The following is a 22,797-nucleotide window of genomic DNA, read 5'->3' as shown; positions in this document are numbered from 1 at the left end:
CCCTCGGGCAGCAGTTTCTCTTTGCTCGGGGCCTCTTATCGCGAGAAAAATAAATACGAGACGAAGTAGAGGGAAAGAGGTCACACGTTTTCTTCTCGCGAGGTTTGCGAGCGACCATCTTGCTCCTGCCTCTGACAGATTCTCCGTTCCAGGTCACTGGGACGCTAAGACCGCCGAGTGGCTCCTCGCTGACCATGTTGTCCCGGGTGGTACTTTCTGCCGCCGCCACAGCGGGTGAGAGGTGTAGACCTGGGTCCAGGCTTTTAGAGTGACTGTAAAGAAGCGCGTCTAGTTACGTGGAGAGGGTGGAAGGAAAGGTGGAGAACGGTGGAATGAGACTTGGGCCTGAGTGGGGACTGATTAGCGCTCTCCGAAGATGACCGTGGGGGTCTCGGGGTGCAGGAAAGAGGGGTGCATGGCCTTAGTGACCAGACCCCGCGAGAGCCGAGGACAGGGCAAACCAAATTTCACCTTGACCTTGCTGACCTGCGCCTTGTGTTTTTGCAGCCCCCTCTCTGAAAAACGCAGCCCTCCTCGGTCCAGGGTAAGTGAGAAGGGTGTAATACTCCCCTTCGTCCATGTTTATCATCTCATTTCGTTTCTCGGTGACGTCTTAGCTTTAGGCCAGAAATTACGTTTCTTTTGGTAATTTTGGAACGGGTAAAAGCCTCGTTCAAACACGCGCTTTTGTAATTGCCTGGAACATCGTCGTATCACCAAATGGCAAAGTTGAGTATAAGTGATGTGTTCTAACTAGGCTAGAAACTGGTTTTTGTTGTCTTCTGAGCCCCGCCCCTCTTACTTTTGACCTTCAGCTAAACATAGCTGCCGCAGCCGGAATCAAGAGTTCCTAGATTGCATACCCAAGGACAAGTTTTTCGTTTTTTTTTTTGTTGTTGTTGAATTTATTGGTTAATAACATTAAGTTTCAAGTACACAGTTCTATAGTACATATCTGTATAGTGCATTGTGTGCTCACCACCCAACGGTCTAGTCTGTTTCCAGTGCCTTATGTTTGACCCCCTTTACCCTCTTCATCTTCCCCCCATCACCCTTCCCCTCTGGTAACCACCATACTGTTGTCTGTGAGTTTGTTCGTTTGTTTGTTGCTTCCTGCTTTGTAGCCCCCATATAAGTTGAAACAATGAGGTGTGTTGTTTTCTGTTTCTTTCCCACATTCTGACTTTTATTGCCACATCATAAGAGTCAGAAATCCACTGATTCACTCAGTGTTTATTTGCCACCCATATAACCAGAGACAGAAAAATGAATAAGACTAAATACTTGCTTTCAAGCAGCTCATACACAGCCTAGAGAGGAAACAACCAAAAAGTGTGGTTTAGAGCAGGGGTCCCCAACCCCAGGGCTGCAGACCAGTACTGGTTTGTGGCCTGTTAGGAACCAGACTTGTTAAGAACCAGTGGCACAGCAGGAGGTGAGCAGTGGGAGGGAAGCTTCATATGTATTTGCAGCTGGTCCCCAGCACTAGCATCACAGCCTCAGCTCTAACTTAGGTCCTCAGGCATTAGATTCTCATAGGAGCACCAGTCCCTGCTGTGAGAAGGTTGGACACTGCTGCTTTAGAGTGAAGACTCCAAAGCTAGAGGAATGAAGTACACCTGGCTCCTCTGCTTACCAGCCGTGCAACCTCAGTTTCCTCATCTGAAAAATGGAGATAATAGTGCATTATGGGTTATGAAAATTAAGAGACAGTTCCTGTGAAACTATAAAAATAGTGCCTTGTACGTAGTATGTGCTTAGTAAATGTTAGCAACTGTTATCGCCAATATTATTTCATAGAACATGTAAATTTTATTTGAGATTTCTCTTTACTTCCAAACTTAGTCCTAAATCTTGCAAAATTTGATAACTATTGTATGGCTTGAAAAAGTGGCTTTAATCAAATTTTGTGTATGTGCAATAAAGTGAGGTTATAACTATTGGAGAAAAAAGATTCCATACAGACAAGAAAATAATCATAATACACGTAATAAATACACCAGATCCATATATAAGAAACAAAGAACATCATCGGTTTTACTTTCTTTTACATTCCATATCTAACACACCAGCATGGCTCCTCCACCAGATTATATCTGCACTCTGACCACTTCTTCCACTACTGCTAGAGAGTGAACCTCCATCAGTTTTCACCTAGGATATTCAGTAGTTTCTTAATTAGTCTCCTTGCATCTCTCTTGTCCCATTACAGCCCATTCTCTCAGTAGCCATAGGGATTTTCAGTACCCTACCCAGCTCCACAAACCCTCCAGAGCTCCCCATCCCACTTGAAATAAAATCCAAACTTACCATAACCCAGAAGGCCCGAAATGAATGGATCCTATCCTACTTCTTGATGTATTTCCTCCTATTTTTAGCTCATTTCGCAGCCATGCAAGCCGCCTTGCTTTCCTCTGAATACTCCCAAGCTTATTTTTGCCACAAGAGCTTTATACTTGCTCCTCTTTCTTTTCTCCAGGTCATTGGCTCAGATGTCCTCTGGCCTCCTACCAAAAATGCCTTTCTCCCACTCTCTTGCTCCCTGTCCCCTTACCTTGCTCCACTTCTCTTCAGAACTTACAGCTGCCTGAAATTGTCTAGGGACCTCTACACTCACACTTCCCACTCACCCACTAGAGTGTTGAAGGCTGGGACTTTGCTCGTTCTTATGCTCCCAGGGTCTGACACAGGTAGAAAGTCAGTAAATGTTTTGTGAAATGAGTAAAAATTAGTCCAAGATTGGAGTTGTCTGTATAAAGGGTATACTCCTGAGGCTGGTTGAGCTTGGCAGTTATTAAGTGAAAGGCGTGCTAGGCAGAAGAAGCAGAATGAAGCATGTTTTTGTGGGGGGTTTTTTGTTTGTTTTTAAGAGGTGTAAGTGGTTCCATATGGCTGCAAGGTGAGCATATAATACTTGACAGGTGCCGAAACATATAGGTTGTATTAAGTAGTGTGTTTTCCATAAGGAGAAAGGAGCCTGCTGATGAGTTTTAAAGTCAAGTTTGCATTTTAAAAGCATTGACAGCTAGTGTGGAGGAGGCTAGGTTTAAGTGGTATTTGAGGAGAAGCAGAGAGACCAGGTTTTGGATTGTTAATGAGTTTAGGCAAGAGATGACGAAAGCTTGAAGTAAAACAGCCACTTGGGGAGAGGATTTGTGTCAGACTAAAGCAATTCTCTTGTGCTCTGGTTAAAATCAGTGGTTTTCAACCTGTGGCAATTTTTCCCTCCATGAAACATTTGGCAATGTCTGGAGACATTTTTGGTGGCCACCACCAAATGGGAGTGGGGGTGCTATACTAGATGCTTCTAGTGTGTAAAGGCCGCAGAGATACTATCGATCACTTTACAGTGCACAGAACAGTCTTCCACAACAAAGGACTGTCAGTAGTCCCAAAACGTCAGTAGTACTGAGGTTGGGAAACCCTGATTTAAAGAAAAGAATTTTGAGCATGATTCTCAGATTTCAAAAGTTGGTGGGGTAACTAATCCATTGGGAGGCAGAAGTGGTATTAAAAAGACAAGCAATGAACCAAAATCAGTGATATAATATAAATTCTTATGTTGCAAGGGGATACAAGTAGAGAGAATGGGGAGATAAGGAAAAAAACATACTGAATATTCGAGGGAGGCTAAGCTTGACAGCAGATATGAAAAAGACTAGAGGATTTTATTTCTTTAGAAATATGAGACACCAATATGCTGTAACTGCTAAAAATGCAATCTTGGGCTATTCTAATACAAGATTAATAAGCAGATCATGACACTAGTACAGTAGTTCAAGCCCAATAACAGCAATAGCAAGTTTAAAATATTTGTAGAATGAATGATTTGGTCAAGCTATATTTAGAGTATCATGCTCAGTTCTCTATACCTCATTTTTATAAACAAAACCAGAGCGCTCCTTGTGGATAGTCAGGATTGTGAGGGGAAAGAGGTGTTTAACCTAGATATAAGAGCACATCTTCCTTTTGGAGAAAAATAAAATTAGAATCAATGGATGAAGGTTTCAAGAATATACATAGCAATTCAAGTCAAAGATGAACATAATTAGAGCTATCCAACACAGAAAAAGTGTTTCATGTACTGATTAGAACCCATCACAGAGAATATTTAAAAAGGTCAAATTTCTTGCCATGAAGGACACAACACAACGGTCATGTATTAGCTAACCACTTACATAGAATTTTACCTAAAATGGTGCCAAACACCATTTTCCAAAACACCTTATTAACTCAGTTAATTCTCACAACAGCCCACTATGGTCGTATTCTTTATTCCCACTTAGAGAAATCAGAAATTACAGGTTAAGTCACTTGCTCAAAGTCAAGTGGCAGGTTTAGGATTTGAACCCAGATAGCCTAGTTGCAGAATCTATGTTCTTATATATTTCAGTGCTAACAGTAGACAAAGTGCTAGACAGATGACCCACGAGACTTGAAAAGGATTCTAATGTTGGGTAGGTTACATACAGCTTTAAGTAAGTCATTTGCCCTTGTCACACAGTTAATTATTGGACCCTAACCTTCCTATTCCTGGGTTATTCTCTTTCTGTTATAACAGTGGGAAACTGTCTTAATTCTCATCCCCATACATTGTTTCTAATTATTCATACATTGTATTCTCTTTAAAGAACAAGCTTTAAATGTGTAAAATTACTACCTGTAGAGTATTGCAGGCAACAAGGATCTTTCACACTGGGCAGCCAAGTCTTGCGCCTGTACCACCTCTTCCTGAATATGGAGGGAAAGTTCGTCATGGGCTGATCCCTGAGGAATTCTTCCAGTTCCTTTATCCCAAAACCGGTGTAACAGGTGAGCATTTGCTCAATGTTTGATAGTATGTTTGGATGGTATAGTTTATGTTAACCTAGGATTTTAGTGGCCTCTTACCTCTTCCACATGTACCACAAGAATCATGCCAGCTGTTTTTAAAAGGAAATTGTGGAAGTGACCAATATAACAGTTGATTTAGTTACTCTAATGTGTCTTTGGAATAAATGTGCTTGAGATTTTAACTTGATATTGTAGCATTGTCTTCATTTCTTGGTGTACCAAATTTACTGAATGCTTGCTCTATGGCAGGTACTGTTCTAGGCCTACAATGGTGAACTAAGGTACCTGCCTTCATGGAACATACATTCTATTGTAAGATAGACAGTAAAGAAATGAATAACGGTGTTATATACTGTCAGGTAATGGAAAGAGCTATGGATTAAAATGAAGCCAGGTAAAGCAATAGAGATTATTAAACTGGATATATGAGCATGAAAACAGAAATAGAGTCATACTTACCATTTTCTCCCCTTTTAAAAAAGGCATAAAGTATTCTGAAACAACATTTTTATACTGCAATATGCTTTCAATTAACGTTACTTAATCCTTACAACAGTCTTATTTTTTTATTGCTAGAGAATCAATAATTTGCCAAGATCATTCTTTTTTTGCGACTGAGTTGTACTAGTTGTACTTGTACTCCAGATAAGTTCAGTGTTCTTTCCACTACACACACTGCATTTCTTGCTGTACCCAAAAACTGCTATAACTGTGGAACATTAGAAACCAAAGATTTATTTTTAGTCCTCCAAGGAGTGGCCTAAAATAGCATTTCCTTAACTGAAATTGTAAGAAACGTTAGTGTCCTCCGATCTCCATGGGTGACTAAAATGTTACATATAGTAGACCTTTTTTGAAATTCACTTTTATAATTTATATACTGAAGGAAAATTTAAAAACTTGAATCTTTGGGAAACTCTGGGTAAAATATATTTTGAGACTACAATTCACCCTGAAGCAACAGGGGTTAACTGCATGGGTCCACTCGTACAGAGATTTTTTTTTTTTCAATAAATACTCTTTTACTTATGATTTTCTTAATAACATTTTCTTTTCTCTAGCTTTATTGTAAGAATACAGCATATATAAAACACAAAATACGTGTTAGTCAACTGTTATCAATAAGACTTCTGTTAACAGTAGGCTATTACTAGTTAAGTTTTAGGGGATTCAAAAGTTATATGCAGATTTTTGTTTATGCAAGTGTGGGGGTCAGTGCACCTTACGTCCCCACTCCCTCATCACATAGTTCAAGGATCAGTGTATAATGCTTTTATTTGCATAATACATCCTTATTTCCTTTGATAACTAGTTTTGCTCAGAAACACTGTAAAATGTTGTCCTGAAGGCCTGCTTTGTTCCTGCTTAGCCTCTTGTGAGGCACAAAGGAAAATCCTAAAGAAATATACACATGGTTTGTGTTCTTTCAGAAATCATGTCCTGGTTAAAGAAAAAGTTTGCCATATTTGAAGCATTATAATTAGATACTATAGGAATTGAGAATGCTGATATTTAATTCTTCCATATATATATACTACTTTATAGTTTTGGTTTTGTTTTTTGTTTGTTTTTGCTTATGTCGAGTATCAGGTTCCCATTCAATAAAAATAGATAGATTTTATTGAATGGATAGATTTTATTCTGACCAGTGTTCACATTCAATAAATTGTATATTTTGCTACACAAATTACTTGTGAAAGTTACCTGACATTTTTGTAGAGTAGTTGCTGTTTGTTGAGCAGTTGTGCTAAGTGCTTTATATATATTATTTCTCAGTTTTATCAACCCTGTGAAGAAGATTCTGTTCCCATTTTACAGATGAGGATACTAAGCTCAGAGAGCTTATTTATGTTGATGTTCCTTATAAGTCGCAGAGTCAGGTTTCGGTTTCCTTGAATCCAGATTCTTGTTCTTTCAACTCTGTCATACTGCTTCTTAGTGTTCTGTCTTTGAATCTAATTATTTTAAATCATTACTTAACTTTGCTGTCAACTAATTCAATGCAGAAGTATCTTTCTCCATTTTTAGACCCAGCATATTCATCATAAAAAAAACTTCTTCTTCTTTTAGGACCCTATGCGCTTGGAACTGGGCTTATCTTATATTTTCTGTCCAAAGAAATATATGTTGTTACCCCAGAGACCATCTCTGCCATATCAACAATAGGGTTGCTTGTCTATATAATTAAAAAATATGGTGCCTCTGTTGGGGAATTTGCTGATAAACTCAATGAGGTAAGAACTGTAACCTTATTTCCCATTTTAGGCTGAAGTAGAAGCATCAAGGTCATCATGTGATAGTTTTGATGTAAATGTATGTGTGCTCACACATATATTCAATAAAATTAGGAATTAGCAAATACACTTATAGGTGTTAATATCAGTTACTAATATGAGATCAGAAGTTGAGATAAGTTTTTTTAAATCTAGCAAACTTTCTTCAGCTTTTTCATAGTTTTATTCATTCAACAAAATATAGTACAGCTATTATGGGCAATTCTTTTTAAGGATTTGTGCATTTCTCCCTATATGTTTGTATGTTTCTTTGTGAGCGTTCTTAGAATGAGGGGTAAAACTTTGATGAAGAATGAAATGAATCTGTTTTTATTACCCTTGGTGTTTTCACTGATCTTTGTTATATAAATGTCATAATTGCAGCAAAAAATTGCCCAACTGGAAGAAGCGAAGCAGACTTCCATCAAATCCATCCAGGATGCAATTGATATGGAGAAGTCACAGCAGGCACTGGTTCAAAAACGTCATTACCTTTTTGATGTCCAGAGGGTAGGTTTCTGAACTTTCTGAGGAAAATGAAATTACCTAATTGCGTGCATTTAAAAACAATTTAGACTCTCTTATATAAGGAGTGATTGAATAGATTAAGTTTATTTTATTTAGAAAAGAGAAGATTTGAGTGCAGGCTGGCAATTACAGCTACTTAGACATTTAAGACCTATCAAGTGAGTAAATAATTAGAATCATTACTCTAAAATTAGAAAGAATAAAGTTATAAAAGAACACATTTTCAGTCCATACAACAGAAAATAGTACTTAAGTTATAGCTGATTAACAAATGATATTCACTGTCTAAGCTCATGGGCAAAATATATGCTATTTATTTCATACATGCTTACACAAGAAAATATAATACCTTGCATTCCAAATTCACAAAGCAGATTCAGTTAGTAGGGTTTTTTTTTTTTACCGTGGTCAGAGCATATTTAGATTGTAATATATTTAGTTTCTAAAACAACTTTAGGAACATGTTCAATATTGTACAATCCAATGTAACTTTTAAAATTGAGGTGGGTCTACGTGTCATGGTTAGTAAAAGTGATGTGTGTGTGTGTGTGCGCGCGCGCATATACCTATATTTTGTTTATTAAATATTTCTGGGTGGGGAATCCAAGAAGTAGGAAGTTGGTGGCCTATGGGGGGCGCGGTGCTGGAGACTTACTACTATATATATATATTTACCATATGCTGTTAGATTTTTTTTTACCATGTGTCTGTGTTAGCTTCACATTAAATTAAAGAATTTTCCATAAAATGCAAGAAAGTGATTGGGTATTCTAACTGGCAGAATCCTTAGAATGGAAATGCTCTTTCAACTATGCAAATAGTTTTCATCATTCTCAACTTTGCTGCAGAATAACATTGCTATGGCCTTGGAGGTTACTTACCGGGAACGGCTGCATAGAGTGTACAAGGAGGTAAAGGGTCGCCTGGACTACCATATCTCTGTGCAGGATATGATGCGTCGAAAGGAGCAAGAACACATGATAAACTGGGTGGAGAAGCACGTGGTACAGAGTATCTCTGCACAGCAGGTACATGATGTTCGGGGCTTCTGGAGTTGTATTGCTCTCTCTGACAAGCATCTGCTGATGGCTCTGTTAGGATAGGAATAGCTGGCAAGGAGTCTTTAGCCTAGAGTCAGTGGGGTGGCCCCGGTTCATTTTTTGGATGGCGGCTACCTGGAAGATGCTGCACCACTGCCATGGTGCTTCTCTCCATCCTGAAAGTTTAAGGGTCTCTGACCACATATGTCAAAACAGTGGAAGACATTGTTCAGAACACTGGTTGTGGCACACTTGTGTTCAGGTTCCATCATTTGGGAGAAACAGTAACCAACATATTTCATTTTTCTGTAAAACAGACTGGACAAAGCTGTATCTGAGCCCCTTCCGTTTAATAATTCCATGATTTTCATTCCATTTCTCTTGCCAGCCACCTGATTTATTGGTCTTGAACAGAAAAGAAATGTTTTATTTTGTTTATCTAAAGTCGATATTCATTTTAGATGTTTTTTATTTATTAACTTATGCCACGATTTCTTCTTTTCCAGATATATAGTATATTTAATTTTCAAAATAAATATTTAATATTTTTAATACTCTTAAATAAAAATAACATTTAAGAAATTTGAAAAATACAAAAAAAGTATAGAAAGATTAAAATTGTTCTCATTCTTAACATTTTTGTATTACTAATGTTCGTTAGGTTGGTCTTTTTCAAGCAGCTGTTAGCCGTACAAGCTAACATCAGTGGCACATGGTTCCCGGAGTATCTGGCTTCAAACTCTATATAGGTTTCACTTATAAAAGCTATGAGCCAGAGGATTTTAACTAATTCCCTGGATTTGCTTAAACCAAATTGTATCTCCCCTTGTTAAATACTTAAATAATTCCTAGTAATCTATTGTGTTAAGCTAGCAATCCATTTTGAGGTTGTTTAGGACCGTCAAGGTCATGTTGAAGGTATCTTTTAGAATTATGGTATTTATACTCTTCCATGATTTGGAAAGGTCTAACCAGATTTCTCTCCTTATCACAGGAAAAGGAGACAATTGCCAAGTGCATTGCAGATCTAAAGCTGCTTGCAAAGAAGGCCCAAGCACAGCCAGTTCTGTAAATGCATCTATCCTGATTGAGACAGCTAGAAACAGTTGACTGACTAAATGGAAGCTAGCCTGTGGGACAGAATCTTTCTCTACTGTGGTCTACTGAAGTTTCAGTTCATCTTACCTGAAAATGAAAAGCTTGGTTTCATATAGAAAGAGAATTAAAACAGTCTATTGGTCAGTGAGATGTTTCTTGTCCTTCTTGCTCTGCATTTTGAGTTGTTCCATGATCACTTTTGATTCAGCAGTTTGCTTTTAGTAAAATTTAGTGCCTGACTAGAGGCTACCAAGTAACAGTTTAAATTTGTAGTTTATTCTACCATCTTGCAATAGAGTAATAGTTGAAACAAGGGTTTTCAGAATGCATAATTTTCTGAAATATTATTTCAATCTTTGCCATATGGGTAAAATTTAAGATGTCATCGAACTGATAATCTTGTTTATAAGATTGTTAGTGGTAAGCTATTTCTGGCTATAGGTCATGGGAAATTTAAAGCTTTCAGCATTCTTAAAATAACTAAAAGAAATATTGTATATCAAATCAAATCATTTACTGTTATCATTAGATCTGTAGAAAATATTATGGACTGTATCATAAAATCACTCTTAATAATCTAGCAGATAAATCAGAAAATTATGCCCTTCCATAGGTTTGTCTAATTCTCTCATACTTGTATAAGGATTTACTTATATACAAATGGACAGCTTACATTATAGGAAATATTTGAAAATATGTATCATATGGGTAATTGCTATTTTCATTGATTTCCTAGGATTTTAATTTATGTAAATTTGACTTCATTATCCATCAGTATTTATTGGTAGATAATGAAGTCAACTACTATAGGAATTAGATTGACATCTTTATTGTTACTTAAAAGAGATTCCTGTGGTTCAACAGAGGTTCCAAATTATTCATTTAACAATTGTAAACACCTAGTTTGTGCTAAGCACCACCATTCACTGATCATACAGAGATAAAAATGCCCGCCTCAAAGAGTTGAGAATCCACTAGAAGGGCAATAAGAATATGTGGTAGAATATAGACGTTAGCACAAGGTGAGCTTGAGAGTAGAATGACAAGTACCATTTCGGTAGTCTCAGCAGCTGCATCATTTTCCTTGTCATAACCATCAGCCTTCACTCAGAAACAACTCCCGGGATATGTGTTCATGTGTAAGGGTTTTGACTTTACATTGTCATGGAACTGATTAAGCAGTTTCTGTAAGGCTATTATTTTGGTTCTTGATGCAGAGATGTGAGGTCCACGGAACAGGCAGTTAAGAAGAGGAAATGGATGTAAAGTGGGAGGGGGTAGGAATGAGTGGAAATCACAAGCACAAACTGAAGTTCTTGTCCGTTTTTATTACCTCAGACCTTGATTGTCCTACAAAACCCTAGGCCCTTTATCACACGCACCTAGTCCAAAGGTTAGAAAAGCCGAAGACCGATCCAGAAAAAGGTTGAGAATTTGCAGGCCCAGCTAACACTAGGGGACCAACAGATCGCAGCAGCGTGTGTGAGCAAAGACAGAAGGGGAAGGGTAGAGTGCTGGAGACAGCTCGTCCAGGTTCTGCAGGTTTACGGCCTTTCTGGCCATGCCAAAGACTTCTGTGTGTTTTAAAAGAATGAGAAGCCAGTAAAAATTTTAAGTAGAGGAAAGCATGAGTAATGTATTAAAATACCGGTGAGCAAATTCTTTCTTAAGGGCCAGATAGTAATAATTTAGACTTTGCAAGCTGCATACAGTCTCTGCTGCATATTCCTCCTTAGGTTTCATTGTGTTTTTTTTTTTTTTTTTACAACTCTGACCCTTGGAGGACAAAAGTAGATTTGACATGGATTTCATTGTTTGAATTGATAAGGCTTGCGTATCAGGAGGAGAGTGGAGTGTGAGATTGAGAGAAGCATGTAAATTGTCTCTTAGGTTTCCGGCTTGTGGTGGCACTGTTAATTGACAGAACAGATGAGAAGAAGCAAGCGTCAAGGGAGAAGGTACTGCATTCAGTTTTATTGACCTGAGTATCAGATATCATATCGAATATGAATATTACTGAATATGAATTGAATATATTGAACATGATGGATCAAGGCAAAAGGAGAGACAAGTAGTTTTTACAGCACAAACCTAGATCTCTTTCATGAGCCCCACACCTGTGTGTCTGGCTACCCTCTTGACATCTCTGCCTGAATGGTTCATAAGCACCCTAAACTCCATGTGTCCAAAAGTAAATTCATTATTTATGTCCAGTCTTACACCCCCTTCTTGCATATTGTCACTGTTTGTCAATGGTACAATGCAGAAACCTGGGAGTTATCCCAAGTCTCTCATCTGCCTGTCACAACTAATAACTCATCTGCCCTACCTCTTCCCATGGCCATTGCCTCTGATCAAAGCATCCTTGTTTCTTCTCTGGAGCTCTGCAGTACTAAAGGACCCCCTGCCCACTGTCTGGCCCTTCAGCGGTCCCCCTCTGTTACCTAAACCCACATGTCATCGTGTTACTCTTCAACAGTCCATTGCTCGTAAGGTCAGGTTGGGTTAGGGACCTTCATCATCTGGTCTTGCCCTTCTCTCCAGCCTCTTCTTCCTCTTCCATTTCCTATCCCCACCCCACCCTGACACCTCAAAATGCCAACAATGGTGAAATATCTACATTTCCCTAAACGTGACAAAGCATGCCTTTGCTCATGCTGTTCCTCTGCCTAGAATACGCTTCTTTCCTCTGTTTGCCTGGAAAACGTGATTCGTTTTTCGAGGCAACTCAAAGATCATCTCCTCTGTGTCGCTTTTCTTGACACCCGCTCTCCTTCCTTATTGTGTAACCTGAGCCCTCTCCGTTTCAGTTTCCACTCCCTGCAATCATAGCATCTATAACATTTCATCATATGTATGCACTACAGAGCGTAGCGGTGTGTTTGGCTCATAGTAGGTGCTTAGCGAATGTCTAATTCATTCATCCTCATTCTAAATCTTGAGCTGCTGCCATGTCCTTCTCTGGCCCCTCTTCCTCCTTCTCCCCTTGGGTGCTATCTTTGATGACAGCTTTTGAGTTTTTATCCTTCCTTGTTTTTGCTAGCACTCTCCTAAGTGTCTCTCAGATGCATTTACACCTATCCGCTGCCTCCCTGGCCCCATGTTACTAGTAACTAGCCTCTCAACCGGCTCACTGCACCACTCTCTTCGACCAGTCTTTTCGAATCTGTTCTGGCCGGCTTCCAATCTGTTCTCTCTCCCCCAGTTTTAGTGACTCTTTCAGAATGCAAGTCTGATCGTGTCACCCTTGCTTAAATACCTTTAATACAGATGAACCCACTTCTCTTATAATAGACAAAAACTCTGAGGGAACTGGCCCCTTCCTGCCTCTTCAACCTCATCCTCCGCCACGCTCCACATCCCCCAACACCCGGCATCACTCACACCCTTGCTCTTCAGCTGTGGCCACACTAGCCGTTGTTTGTTTGTTTGTTTGTTTGGCCTTCCTACCCTCCTTTCTGGCACAGGCCTTTTGAATTTTAATGTTCTCTTTCCTTTGATCATTCCTCCATTCTTGGTCTAGTGGAACTCCAACTCACACTTCAGATTTGGCTTGTTTTCCTCCAGGTAGCTTTTCCTGGTTCCCTACTGCGATGTGTTTGGGGGGTCGGGGGAGGTTCCTGCTCCTTCACAATTCATGTAATTGCTGCCATTTACCATTTATGTGGTAACAGCATACTTTACTAGTCTGAAAGTTCTATGAAAGAAAGAAAAGGCCTTTTTTTTTTGCTCAACATTACATCCTCAGAACTTAGACTTGGACATGCACATAGTAAATGTTCAATAAATGATTTCGGAGTGAATGAAAAAATGAATTCCCTCAGTCACTGAGATTCAAAATTCTGATGTTATCATTGACTCAAACTGCTATTTCATGCCCTATATCCATGTCCCAAGTCTTAGAACTTCCAATCTTATGACAGGTTTCCTGTTCCCACTGTTCATGTCCTTATTAAATACCTATATATTGCCCTGCACTCCTAGCTTATTTTCTTGTCTCTCTCTCTATCTACAATTTATATGATGCGGTATAACTTTCCTTAGAAGTCATGATTTTTACATCCCAATTCAAAAAATTTTAGAGGTTCTTTATTAATACTTAAAATACATTTTTGGCTTGGATTTAACGACCTTCATGATCTGGCTAAAATCCATCTACATAACTATTTTCTGCTCACCTCACTCTTGAACTATGCTGGAATCTCAGAAATACAGCACTTAAATCCCAGCCACCAGTCCAGGGCCTGGGCTCGCCCCACCCGGTCCCTTTTCTCCATCCAAACCCCATCCATGCCCAGGCCCCAGGCTCAGGTCTAGGTGGGTGCCAGCTCTGCTGGCTCTTCCCTTCTCCAGGGCCTAGGAGTTGCTCTGGCCTCTGGCTGAAAGCCTCTGCCTGGGGCTCTCTGCCTGGCCAGCTCTGTCTCAACCTGTGGTTCTCAGTGTACAGCTCTGCTCCATGGACAGACCTTTCCTGGTCACCCATTTGCTCTGAAGACCTTTTCCCACCATTTACTCTCTAGCACGTCATTCTGCTTCTTTCCTTTGTGGCCCATAACAAGACCCGTGTTTAATCTATTGTTCACTCGTTTATCATGTCTCTTCTCGAGTGGATGGTCGGCTCCAGGAGGAACTTTTCTGCCTTGCTCTCTGAATCATCCATATCGCCTAGCCCGCCGTATGGTCCATAGCGCTTAATAAGTATATTTATTAAAATTATTTTATGAATAAATAGCTTTACATGATTTGCTTTCTCTTCGAAGGTCTCTCCATGCTCAACACTATCAAAGTCTACACAGCTGACACTTAACACTACCCTTTGGTGTTCTTTATCAACCTCATCTCCATGGTTAGTATAAATGACACTCTAAGATGTTTTGTGACAATGATAATGTCGTACTGCTGTCACCCCCACAATAACTGGCATGGTGGTTAAATACTCAACACATACTTAACTGGAAATAAGCTTGTCTTATCCCTCTGTGCTCTGTGTTCATGTGTCCAAAGATATAAAAGAGGCTCGCTGCTCATGGGATTAAAAATACAGAGTGTTGGCCTCAAAGAGGAAGTCTGTCCTCCAGTTTAGTTATGATTTGCAACACATGACTTGATAGTGGCAGTGGCAGTGGCAGTAATTGTTTCGTCATTTCTGAAAAGTAGGAGTAGAGCGGAAGCGAGTGAACAGTTCGGCCTCAGACCAGGGCTTCTTGTGACCAGACTTTCTCTTAAGAGGTAAATGCATTTACCCCATACTTCTAACTGGACAAAATTCACCACCCCCCCCCCCAAATATATATATATATATATAATTGTTAGTGGTTTCTATCATTTTTTTTTTTCTTTTTAACCTTACTTGGTAGGGGAAGGGTTGTGTTTGAATGTCTACATTTAGTTGGTGGACTTAATGGCACTTAGAAAGATTCTCCAGTGCCAGATAAAATGTGACAAAAATTTATGTACGTTGCACTGTTTCTATTTTAACTTATGCTTCTGCCAAATATGTGTTTTGTTTTTTAAGGGCAATGGGTTTCCTGCTTTTCTTGGCCTGGATTTATAAGTAGCTATTTCACTGTGGAATTGTTTGATGGTTTTGTCTTTCTGGGTGGGGTGGCCCAACTTTTTTTCAAGGTGGTATGGTAACATTTCTTCGGGACAGTTGTAAATCCAGAGCCACTGATGCGAAGGTTAAGATTTTACAGAAACCTATGATCACCTTCACCTCCTCCATGGTAAGGTTTAGTGCAAGTTCATAGGATAAGTTCATACTCTGTTTATTACAAACATGTATTTCAACATTTTAAAAATGCTATATGAATGCTTTATGGTGCTTTAAAAAAAGCACTGTGGACTTTTAAATTAGAAAAGGAGCAAAAAGTGCTAGAAAAATTGTTACCACTGCTGATTCTGCCATGGATGATACACTTCCTAGTCTCTCCTGGCTCAGGATTCTCATTAAATTTTCCTGTTGACACCTTTCTCATTACCCTGCATTGCGTGATCTGAAAAGTTTGGTGGGTTGTAAAGCACTTGACAGTGTGGCGTGGCCGTTGCCACTGGTACATGGAATGAGGCCTTGCTCCCAAACCTTTGAAAAACTTTTGATTCACTTTGTAAAGCTGAGCAATTAAACACAAATAATTGATGGCATTTGTCTTCTTAATAAATTATCTTAAAATATGACAAAAACAGCAGAGCCAAAAATTCTTATCATGGGTTTACCTAAATATGAAGTAAAATTGTGGCCTCCTAAAATCATTTTATTTATTTTATTTTTATTTATTATTTTATTTTATTTAAAGAAAAGTGGAAACAATGTTTATTAACAAGTAGGGAACTGGTTAAACAAGCAATGGCACACTGCTATAACAAAAGACCTATCACCACTGAAAATGCTTAAAAAAAGATTTTAGTGGCATGGGAGAGTACTTATGATAAAAAGCTTAGTAAAAAAGTGATATGAAGAAATATCTCAACTAGCTTTTTAAAAAAATGCATGGGAGACAAATACATTATGATCTCATTTATATGTAGAATCTTTAAAAAACTGACCTCAGATCCAGAGAACAGATTGCTGGTTGCCAGAGGTTTGGGTTGTGGAGTGGGAGAAATGCGTGAAGGTGGTTAAAGGTACAAATTTCCACTGAAAAGATAAATGAGTCCCGGGGATGTAATATACAGGGTGGTAAATATAGTTAATACCATATTGCATATTTGAAAGATGCTAAGAAAGTAGATCTTAAATGTTCTCGTCACAAGAAAAAAAATTATAACTTTGAGGTGATGGGTGTTTACTAAACTCATTGTGGTAATCATTTTGCAATTATTGACTTGTTTGTCTTAAACTAATACAATGTGATATGTCAGGTACATCTCAATAAAACTGGAAGAAATTAAAAACAAAAAAAATGTTTTAAATTCGTGCAAGTACAATTAAAAGGAAATACACTAAAATATTAGTGAGAGTTTGGGTGATTTTACTTTTCTGCTTTTCAGTACTTTATACTTTTTGGTACAAATAAGCAATTAAGAGGGATAATATGGAAAGTATAACATAACAAATAGAACCATAGCTTAGACAGGATATTGGCATACTCAAAAAGACAATCTGTGAACAGAACAGAAATGTCTGATGAAATCTAGAGGATGGAACTCCAACAACAAGTTTGTCAACGTTGGCTCGATACTGCCGGTGGAGAGTGAGGCAGACACATCGAAACCAAATGACACTCAATATTAAAAACATCTGTTCATCTTCTCCCATCCTTACTTCAATTCAATGCTCACCAAGCAAAATTATGGTTTTAACTGGCTTCCTTACATGTTCTAATAGAACGCTACTCATTACACCAACAGGTTCCTTATGTCATTCCAGTTTATACGTCGGTCTCCTGTGAGATCGTTGGAGGGAGTTAGTTCTGGAGCCATCGGTCAATTCTCGGTGCCCTGATAAGATCAAATTTCTGGACCTGCAAAGCTGAGGACTAGCTTCTGAGCTGCAGTAACCACGCCATGTAAAGTCTGGGACCACTGGCCCCACTAGAACACCCATTGAACCATGCCTTGCCTCTCTCTCACTGCTACTGCTCTTACGTTGAGACCTCCACTGCCACTCCTTTCCAGGCTTTCTAAGAGGTACTTTCTTTATTCTCAGGGGAAGACAGCATGGGAGGAAATCAATCCAAACCTGACCCCAGCATTGGTAAGTTCAGGACAGAAATCATTACCTGTCTTGCTGCCAAGTTAAAATGGACTGGAATACCTGAAAACTGTGCTGAAAAGCTGCAATGAGACAACATTTCTGAAGTTGGAAGAATCAGATTTTACCATGATGCATAATCTAATGGCAAGAAAAGTGAAAAAGGGAACCAGAGAGAACTGTCTGACCCTCCAAATTTGTATAAAGGTGTCTCTGTGCTCGGTATTAGCTCAGCTGGGTAGTTTATGGGAATCGTTGGCTTCCCTTACTCCTCCACCCCATCTGTGGTAGAGGTATAAGGAAAACTCGCTGTGGCTGCCTTTGGCCAGGCACTGTGAACAGCTGCCCAGCAAACGAATGAAGAAACCGAGATAAAAGGCAGCAGGTTCCAAGGTCAGACTCCAAAGGACCTTGGCAAACATTAGTTCTGGGATTCACTTTTGGGTCTGTACCTGCCGGCCTTGAGATTCCCTGCTTAAATCCGAAGGAGTTTGTCTCCCTAGAGGACCTATTAAAATCTTTGAGGGAGATGTTTTTTGTTTGCCAAAGGACATGTGGAGCTACAGAAACACCAGGCTCTTCTTTCATTTCTGTAGCTGATGGTTTTAATTTTCATGTAAAGGATCTAAGGAACAATATCCTCTCCATTTGCTGAGTTGTAGCCCCATCAGTGATCTCCATGGGTTGGATAGGGTGGGGTACCAGGGACACCATAAGCTGGTAAGACCACGAGAAGTAGCGTATACACTAATCCCCTTCACGCTCTCTCATAGACAGACAAAAGACTCTAACCACAACAGCCCCAGCAATTACCCCTACACCCTGCCCTTCCAACAACGGCAAGTAAGTGAGCATTCTCCCACCATTCTATCTTGTACTACACGGCATTTGATTTTGTGTTGACAGCTTTACCTTCTGGACTTGGGGAGGGAAGTCTGGGGAGAAGGGACTAGAAACGGTGGAATAAGTAATTCAGTTTTTTATCTTCATAGTGTTTTTCTTCACCTGGGGGCCTCTAAGTCTCAAAATATCCATGAATTCCCTAAGTTTATAGGTATAGTTTGCTGTGTGAGACAGCCTATGAACATGTTTTTTTCAATCACATACCATATTATATTAGTTTTAGGTATACAACATAGCAATTAGACATTTATATAACTTACTACCCTGATAAAGTCTAGTTACCATCTGACACCATACATAATTATTATAATATTATTAACTATATTCTCTATACTGTACTTTGCATCCCTGGGACTATTTTGTAATTGCCAGTTTGTACTTCCTAATCCCTTCACCTTTTCTACCCATCCCCCCAAGCCCTCTCCCATCTGGCAACTATTGGCTTGTTCTCTTCACCTACGAGTTTATTTATATTTTGTTTGTTTAGATTCGACATATAAGTAAAAAGCATAGTATTTGTCTTTTTCTATATGACTTATTTCATTTAGCATACTACTCTCCAGGTTCATTCATGATGCGAATGGCAAGATTTCACTTTTTTCTGGCCGAGTAAAATTCCATTGTATAAATGGACCACATCTTTATCCATTTGTCTATTGATGGACAATAGGTTGCTTCCATATCTTGCCTATTGTAAATAATGCCACAATGAACATAGGGATACGTATCTCTTTTAATTACAATATTATTTTGTTTTGGATTTCTCTGGATACTAAGAAGTGGGATTGCTGGGTCATAAAATAGGTCTATTTTTAATTTTTTGAGGAACCACCATACTGTTTCCCATAGCGGCTGCACCAATTTGCAATTCTACCAACAGTGCCCAAGGGTTCCCTTCTCTCCACATCCTCACCAACACTTGTTGTCTGTTGCTTTACTGATGATAGCCATTCTGACAGGTGTGAGGTGGTATCTCATTGTGGTTTCAATTCACATTCCCTGATGATTAGTGACCTTGAGCATCTTTTCATATGTCTATTTGTCATCTGTATGTTCTCTTTGAAGAAATATCTGTTTAGGTCCTCTGTCCATTTTTTAACGGGATTTTTTTTTTCTTTTTTCTTTTTGGTATCAAGTTGTTTAAGTTCCTCATGTATTTTGGATACTAACCCTGTATCAAATGTATCGTTAGTGGGTATCTTCTCCCATTCAGAAGGTTGTCTTTTCGTTTTGTTGATGGTTTCCTTAGCTGTACAAAGACTCTTTAGCTTTATGTAATTCTATTTGTTTATATTTCCTTTTATTTTCCTTGCCCAAGGAAACATCCAAAAAAAATTTTTTTTTTTTACTAAGAATAATGTCAAAGAGCTTACTGCCTATATATATTTTCTTCTAACAGTCTTATAGTTTTGGGTCTTACTTTTAGTCTTTAATCTATTTTGAGTTTATTCTTATATATGATGATTTTATTTCATTCTTTTGCACGTATCTGTCCAGTTTTTCCAACACCGTTTATTAAAGAGGCTACCTTTACCCCTCCTGCATGTTCTTGCCTCCTTCATCATAGATTAATTGACTGTATGGGCATAGGTTTATTTCTGGGTTCCCTAATCTCTTCCATTGATCTATGTGTCTGTTTTTTGCCTGCACCATGCTATTTTGATTACTATAACTTTGTAGTAGAGTTTGATATCAAGTGCTACCTCCAACTTTGTTCTTCTTTCTAAAGATTGCTTTGGCTATTCCAGGTCTTATTGTTCCATATAAATTTTAAGATTATTTGTTCTAATTCTGTGAAAAATGCCATTGATATTTTGATAGGAATTGCACTGAACCTGTAGATTGCTTTGGGAGGTATGGACATTTTAACAATGTTAATTCTTCCGCTCTATGAACATGGTATCTTTCTATTTATTTTCATCTTCTTCAGTTTCTTTCCTCAATATCTTATAGTTTTCTGAGTACGGTCTTTTGCCTCCTTGGTTATTCCTAAGTATTTAATTCTTTCTGATGCAATTGTAAATGAGATTATTTTCTTAATTTTCTTTCTGATAGTTTGTTATCAGTATATAAAAGGCAACTGACTTCTGAATATTAATTGTATTTTGCTACTTTACTGAGTTCATTTAATAGTTCTAATAGTTTTTCATGGATTCTTTAGGATTCTGTACACATAGTATTATGTCATCTATAAATAATGACAGTTGTACTTCTTCCTTTCCAATTCAGATGTCTTTTATTTCTTTTTCTTGTCCAATTGCTGTGGCTAGGACTTCTAATACTATGTTGAATGAAAGTGCTGAAAGTACACATCCTTGTCTTGTTCTTGATATTAAAGAATAAGCTTTCAGCTTTTCACCACCGAGTAAGATGTTAGCTATGGGTTTGTTATATATGGCCTTTATTATGTTGAAGTATGTTCCTTCTATTCTCATTTTGCTGAATTTTTTTTTTTATCATAAATGGATGTAAGATTTTGTCAAATGGTTCTTCTGCCTCTATTGAAATGATCCTATGCTTTTTATCCTTCATTTTGTTTGCTAATTGGTTTGTGGCTATCGGACCAGGCTTGTATCCCAGGAATAAATCCCAATCGATCATGGTATATGATCTTTTTTAATGTATTAATCTAATTAATAAAAACGTGCTCAGCCCACCCCCTCTGCAAACAGAGGATTCGAATCCCTTCTTCTCTCCCTGCCCTCCTGACCCCTCCACCTTACTCACCTGCAGCACCTGCTCACACTCCACCCCTTCACCCAAGATTAAATGGAGAGGCTTCTGATTCCTCCAGACCCCGTCAGTCAATTTTGTTTGCTAATACTTTGTTGAGGATTGTTACATCTATGCTCATCAAAGACATTGGCCTAAATTTTATTTTTTTGTCCTGCCTTTGCCTGGTTTTAGTATTGGGTGACCTTGTAAAGTGAGTTTGGGAGCCTTCCCTCCTCTTTGATTTTTTTTGAATAGTTTGAGGACTATGTAAATTTCTTAAGGGGGGTAGAGAGCCCACAGCTTTGGCTGAAGTCTCAAATGGATCTGGAACACGAATGCAAAAAGCTGAAAACCAATGTGTGAGAATCAAAGTTGAAAACCAGCTGGACAGCTGTTTCAGAGGTTCGCCCGCAGGTGGAATGGTTGCGTTCGGGTCGTTAGGAAAGGCCTTCGAACAGCACGGCAGGTCATCTGCTCCCTTTCTTTGCCGCAGCATTAGAGAACTTCTTTTGGTCATAGCCTTTTTTGCTGGGATTCTGCTGGCACTGCTGTTGATGGCCCTGGTCTTCACCATAAGGAGGTACAGAAAATGTAAGTGGCCTCGAAGAAATGGGACAGCTCTTCTTTCCCTGCCATTAAGAACAGAGCCTCGAGCGAATAACAGGAGGGAGGGGATAAAAATGTGCTCAGCCCACCCCCTCTGCAGACCAAGGATCCAAATCCCTTCTTCTCTCCCTGCCCTCCCGACCCTCCACCTTTTCCACCTGCAATACCTCCTCACACCCCACCCCTTCACCCAAGATTGAAAGGAGAGGCTTCTGATTCCTCCAGACCCCATTAGTGAGCCTTGTCCCTTTCTTCCTGGCACTTGCAGCAGGTCAGTCCAGTTCACACGCCTTGGATCCCTACTCAGATCCTCTGGCCAAGGTAAGATGACCACACTGTTTCCGTAATACTAGAAGCCTGCTGCCATTGGAATTTCCCTCTATGTGGTCCCTCATTGGCTAGAATGGTAGTATTGCTTTCTGGACATGTGGGTAACGATTCTGTGAAGGGTTCTTCTGATTTCTCTGGGTCATCTTCAACCAAAGCTTTCAAGTTGCTTCTGAAGAAGCACTTGCTTCTGAAGAGACCTATCCCTTCGAATTGAGCGTACTCACTCCTCTTCCTTCTTCCTGTTTAGACTCCAGCCATCACAGACGAGGCACTTCCCTCTGCCAGCATGCCTATCAAAACCTCAGAAGAAAAGAGAGGTCAGTTGACTGCAAACCATTCTGCAAACTCGGACTCCATTGTCTACGCCGAAATTAAAGTGACAAACTCACCCATTTCCAATCAGGCTTGAATCCAATTCCTCTCATCTCAGCTCCATCACCATACATCGCTTTCCTTTTTTCCAAATTTTGGACGACAACCTGTGTGAAACTGCAGGTGGAGTTGTTTGAGTGTGATCTGATAAGTTAGTGAGCAGTTTCGAAGACCAAGGGCCAGTCATTTTCCTGGCCCCAAAAAAGACTGCCGGCCCTCCCACTTGGAACGACAGCCTGTTCACCACCGAGGGCCAGGACTGCCTCCCTTTGTCGTCTTCCAAAGCGTGTGACACAAACTCTGTGCACCAAGAATGTTCATTCAGTGGCATCGTTGATCACCTTGGAAGAAATCAACCAAATGAACAATCTGGCAGGAATTACAAATAAAAGCAAACCGTCTGTAA

The 22,797-nt window shown here is 39.3% G+C and overlaps 2 protein-coding genes across 8 annotated transcripts; both read left to right on the top strand.

The window, feature by feature from the left end:
* The first annotated feature begins 78 nt into the window (after positions 1 to 78).
* Positions 79 to 9,920, top strand: ATP5PB (ATP synthase peripheral stalk-membrane subunit b). The gene is made up of 7 exons (XM_016155594.2): positions 79 to 234; positions 508 to 544; positions 4,667 to 4,812; positions 6,904 to 7,067; positions 7,491 to 7,616; positions 8,483 to 8,662; positions 9,669 to 9,920. The coding sequence occupies exons 1-7, from the start codon at positions 195 to 197 to the stop codon at positions 9,744 to 9,746; spliced, it is 771 nt and encodes a 256-aa protein (XP_016011080.1). The 5' UTR covers positions 79 to 194; the 3' UTR covers positions 9,747 to 9,920.
* Positions 9,921 to 10,045: 125 nt separating this feature from the next.
* CUNH1orf162 (chromosome unknown C1orf162 homolog) lies at positions 10,046 to 22,797 on the top strand. 7 transcript variants are annotated; one of them, XM_016124419.2, is made up of 7 exons: positions 10,046 to 11,730; positions 14,533 to 14,618; positions 17,421 to 17,468; positions 18,239 to 18,308; positions 21,577 to 21,674; positions 21,958 to 22,010; positions 22,267 to 22,797. In XM_016124419.2, exons 3-7 carry the CDS (start codon positions 17,432 to 17,434, stop codon positions 22,426 to 22,428), a joined length of 420 nt encoding a protein of 139 aa, XP_015979905.2. In that variant the 5' UTR covers positions 10,046 to 11,730; positions 14,533 to 14,618; positions 17,421 to 17,431; the 3' UTR covers positions 22,429 to 22,797. The 7 variants fall into 7 exon arrangements, with proteins under 7 accessions (XP_015979905.2, XP_015979900.2, XP_015979903.2 ...); XM_016124414.2 differs by lacking the exon at positions 10,046 to 11,730 and having other exon boundaries at positions 11,830 to 14,618; positions 17,123 to 17,468; XM_016124417.2 differs by lacking the exons at positions 10,046 to 11,730; positions 14,533 to 14,618 and adding an exon at positions 14,632 to 15,001.

The sequence above is a fragment of the Rousettus aegyptiacus genome, unplaced genomic scaffold (assembly GCF_014176215.1).
Source record: "Rousettus aegyptiacus isolate mRouAeg1 unplaced genomic scaffold, mRouAeg1.p scaffold_m13_p_17, whole genome shotgun sequence".
Classification (NCBI taxonomy): Eukaryota; Metazoa; Chordata; class Mammalia; order Chiroptera; family Pteropodidae; genus Rousettus; species Rousettus aegyptiacus.
The sequence above is the reverse complement of the archived record's forward strand: the minus strand, read 5'-3'. Positions and strand labels throughout refer to the sequence as shown.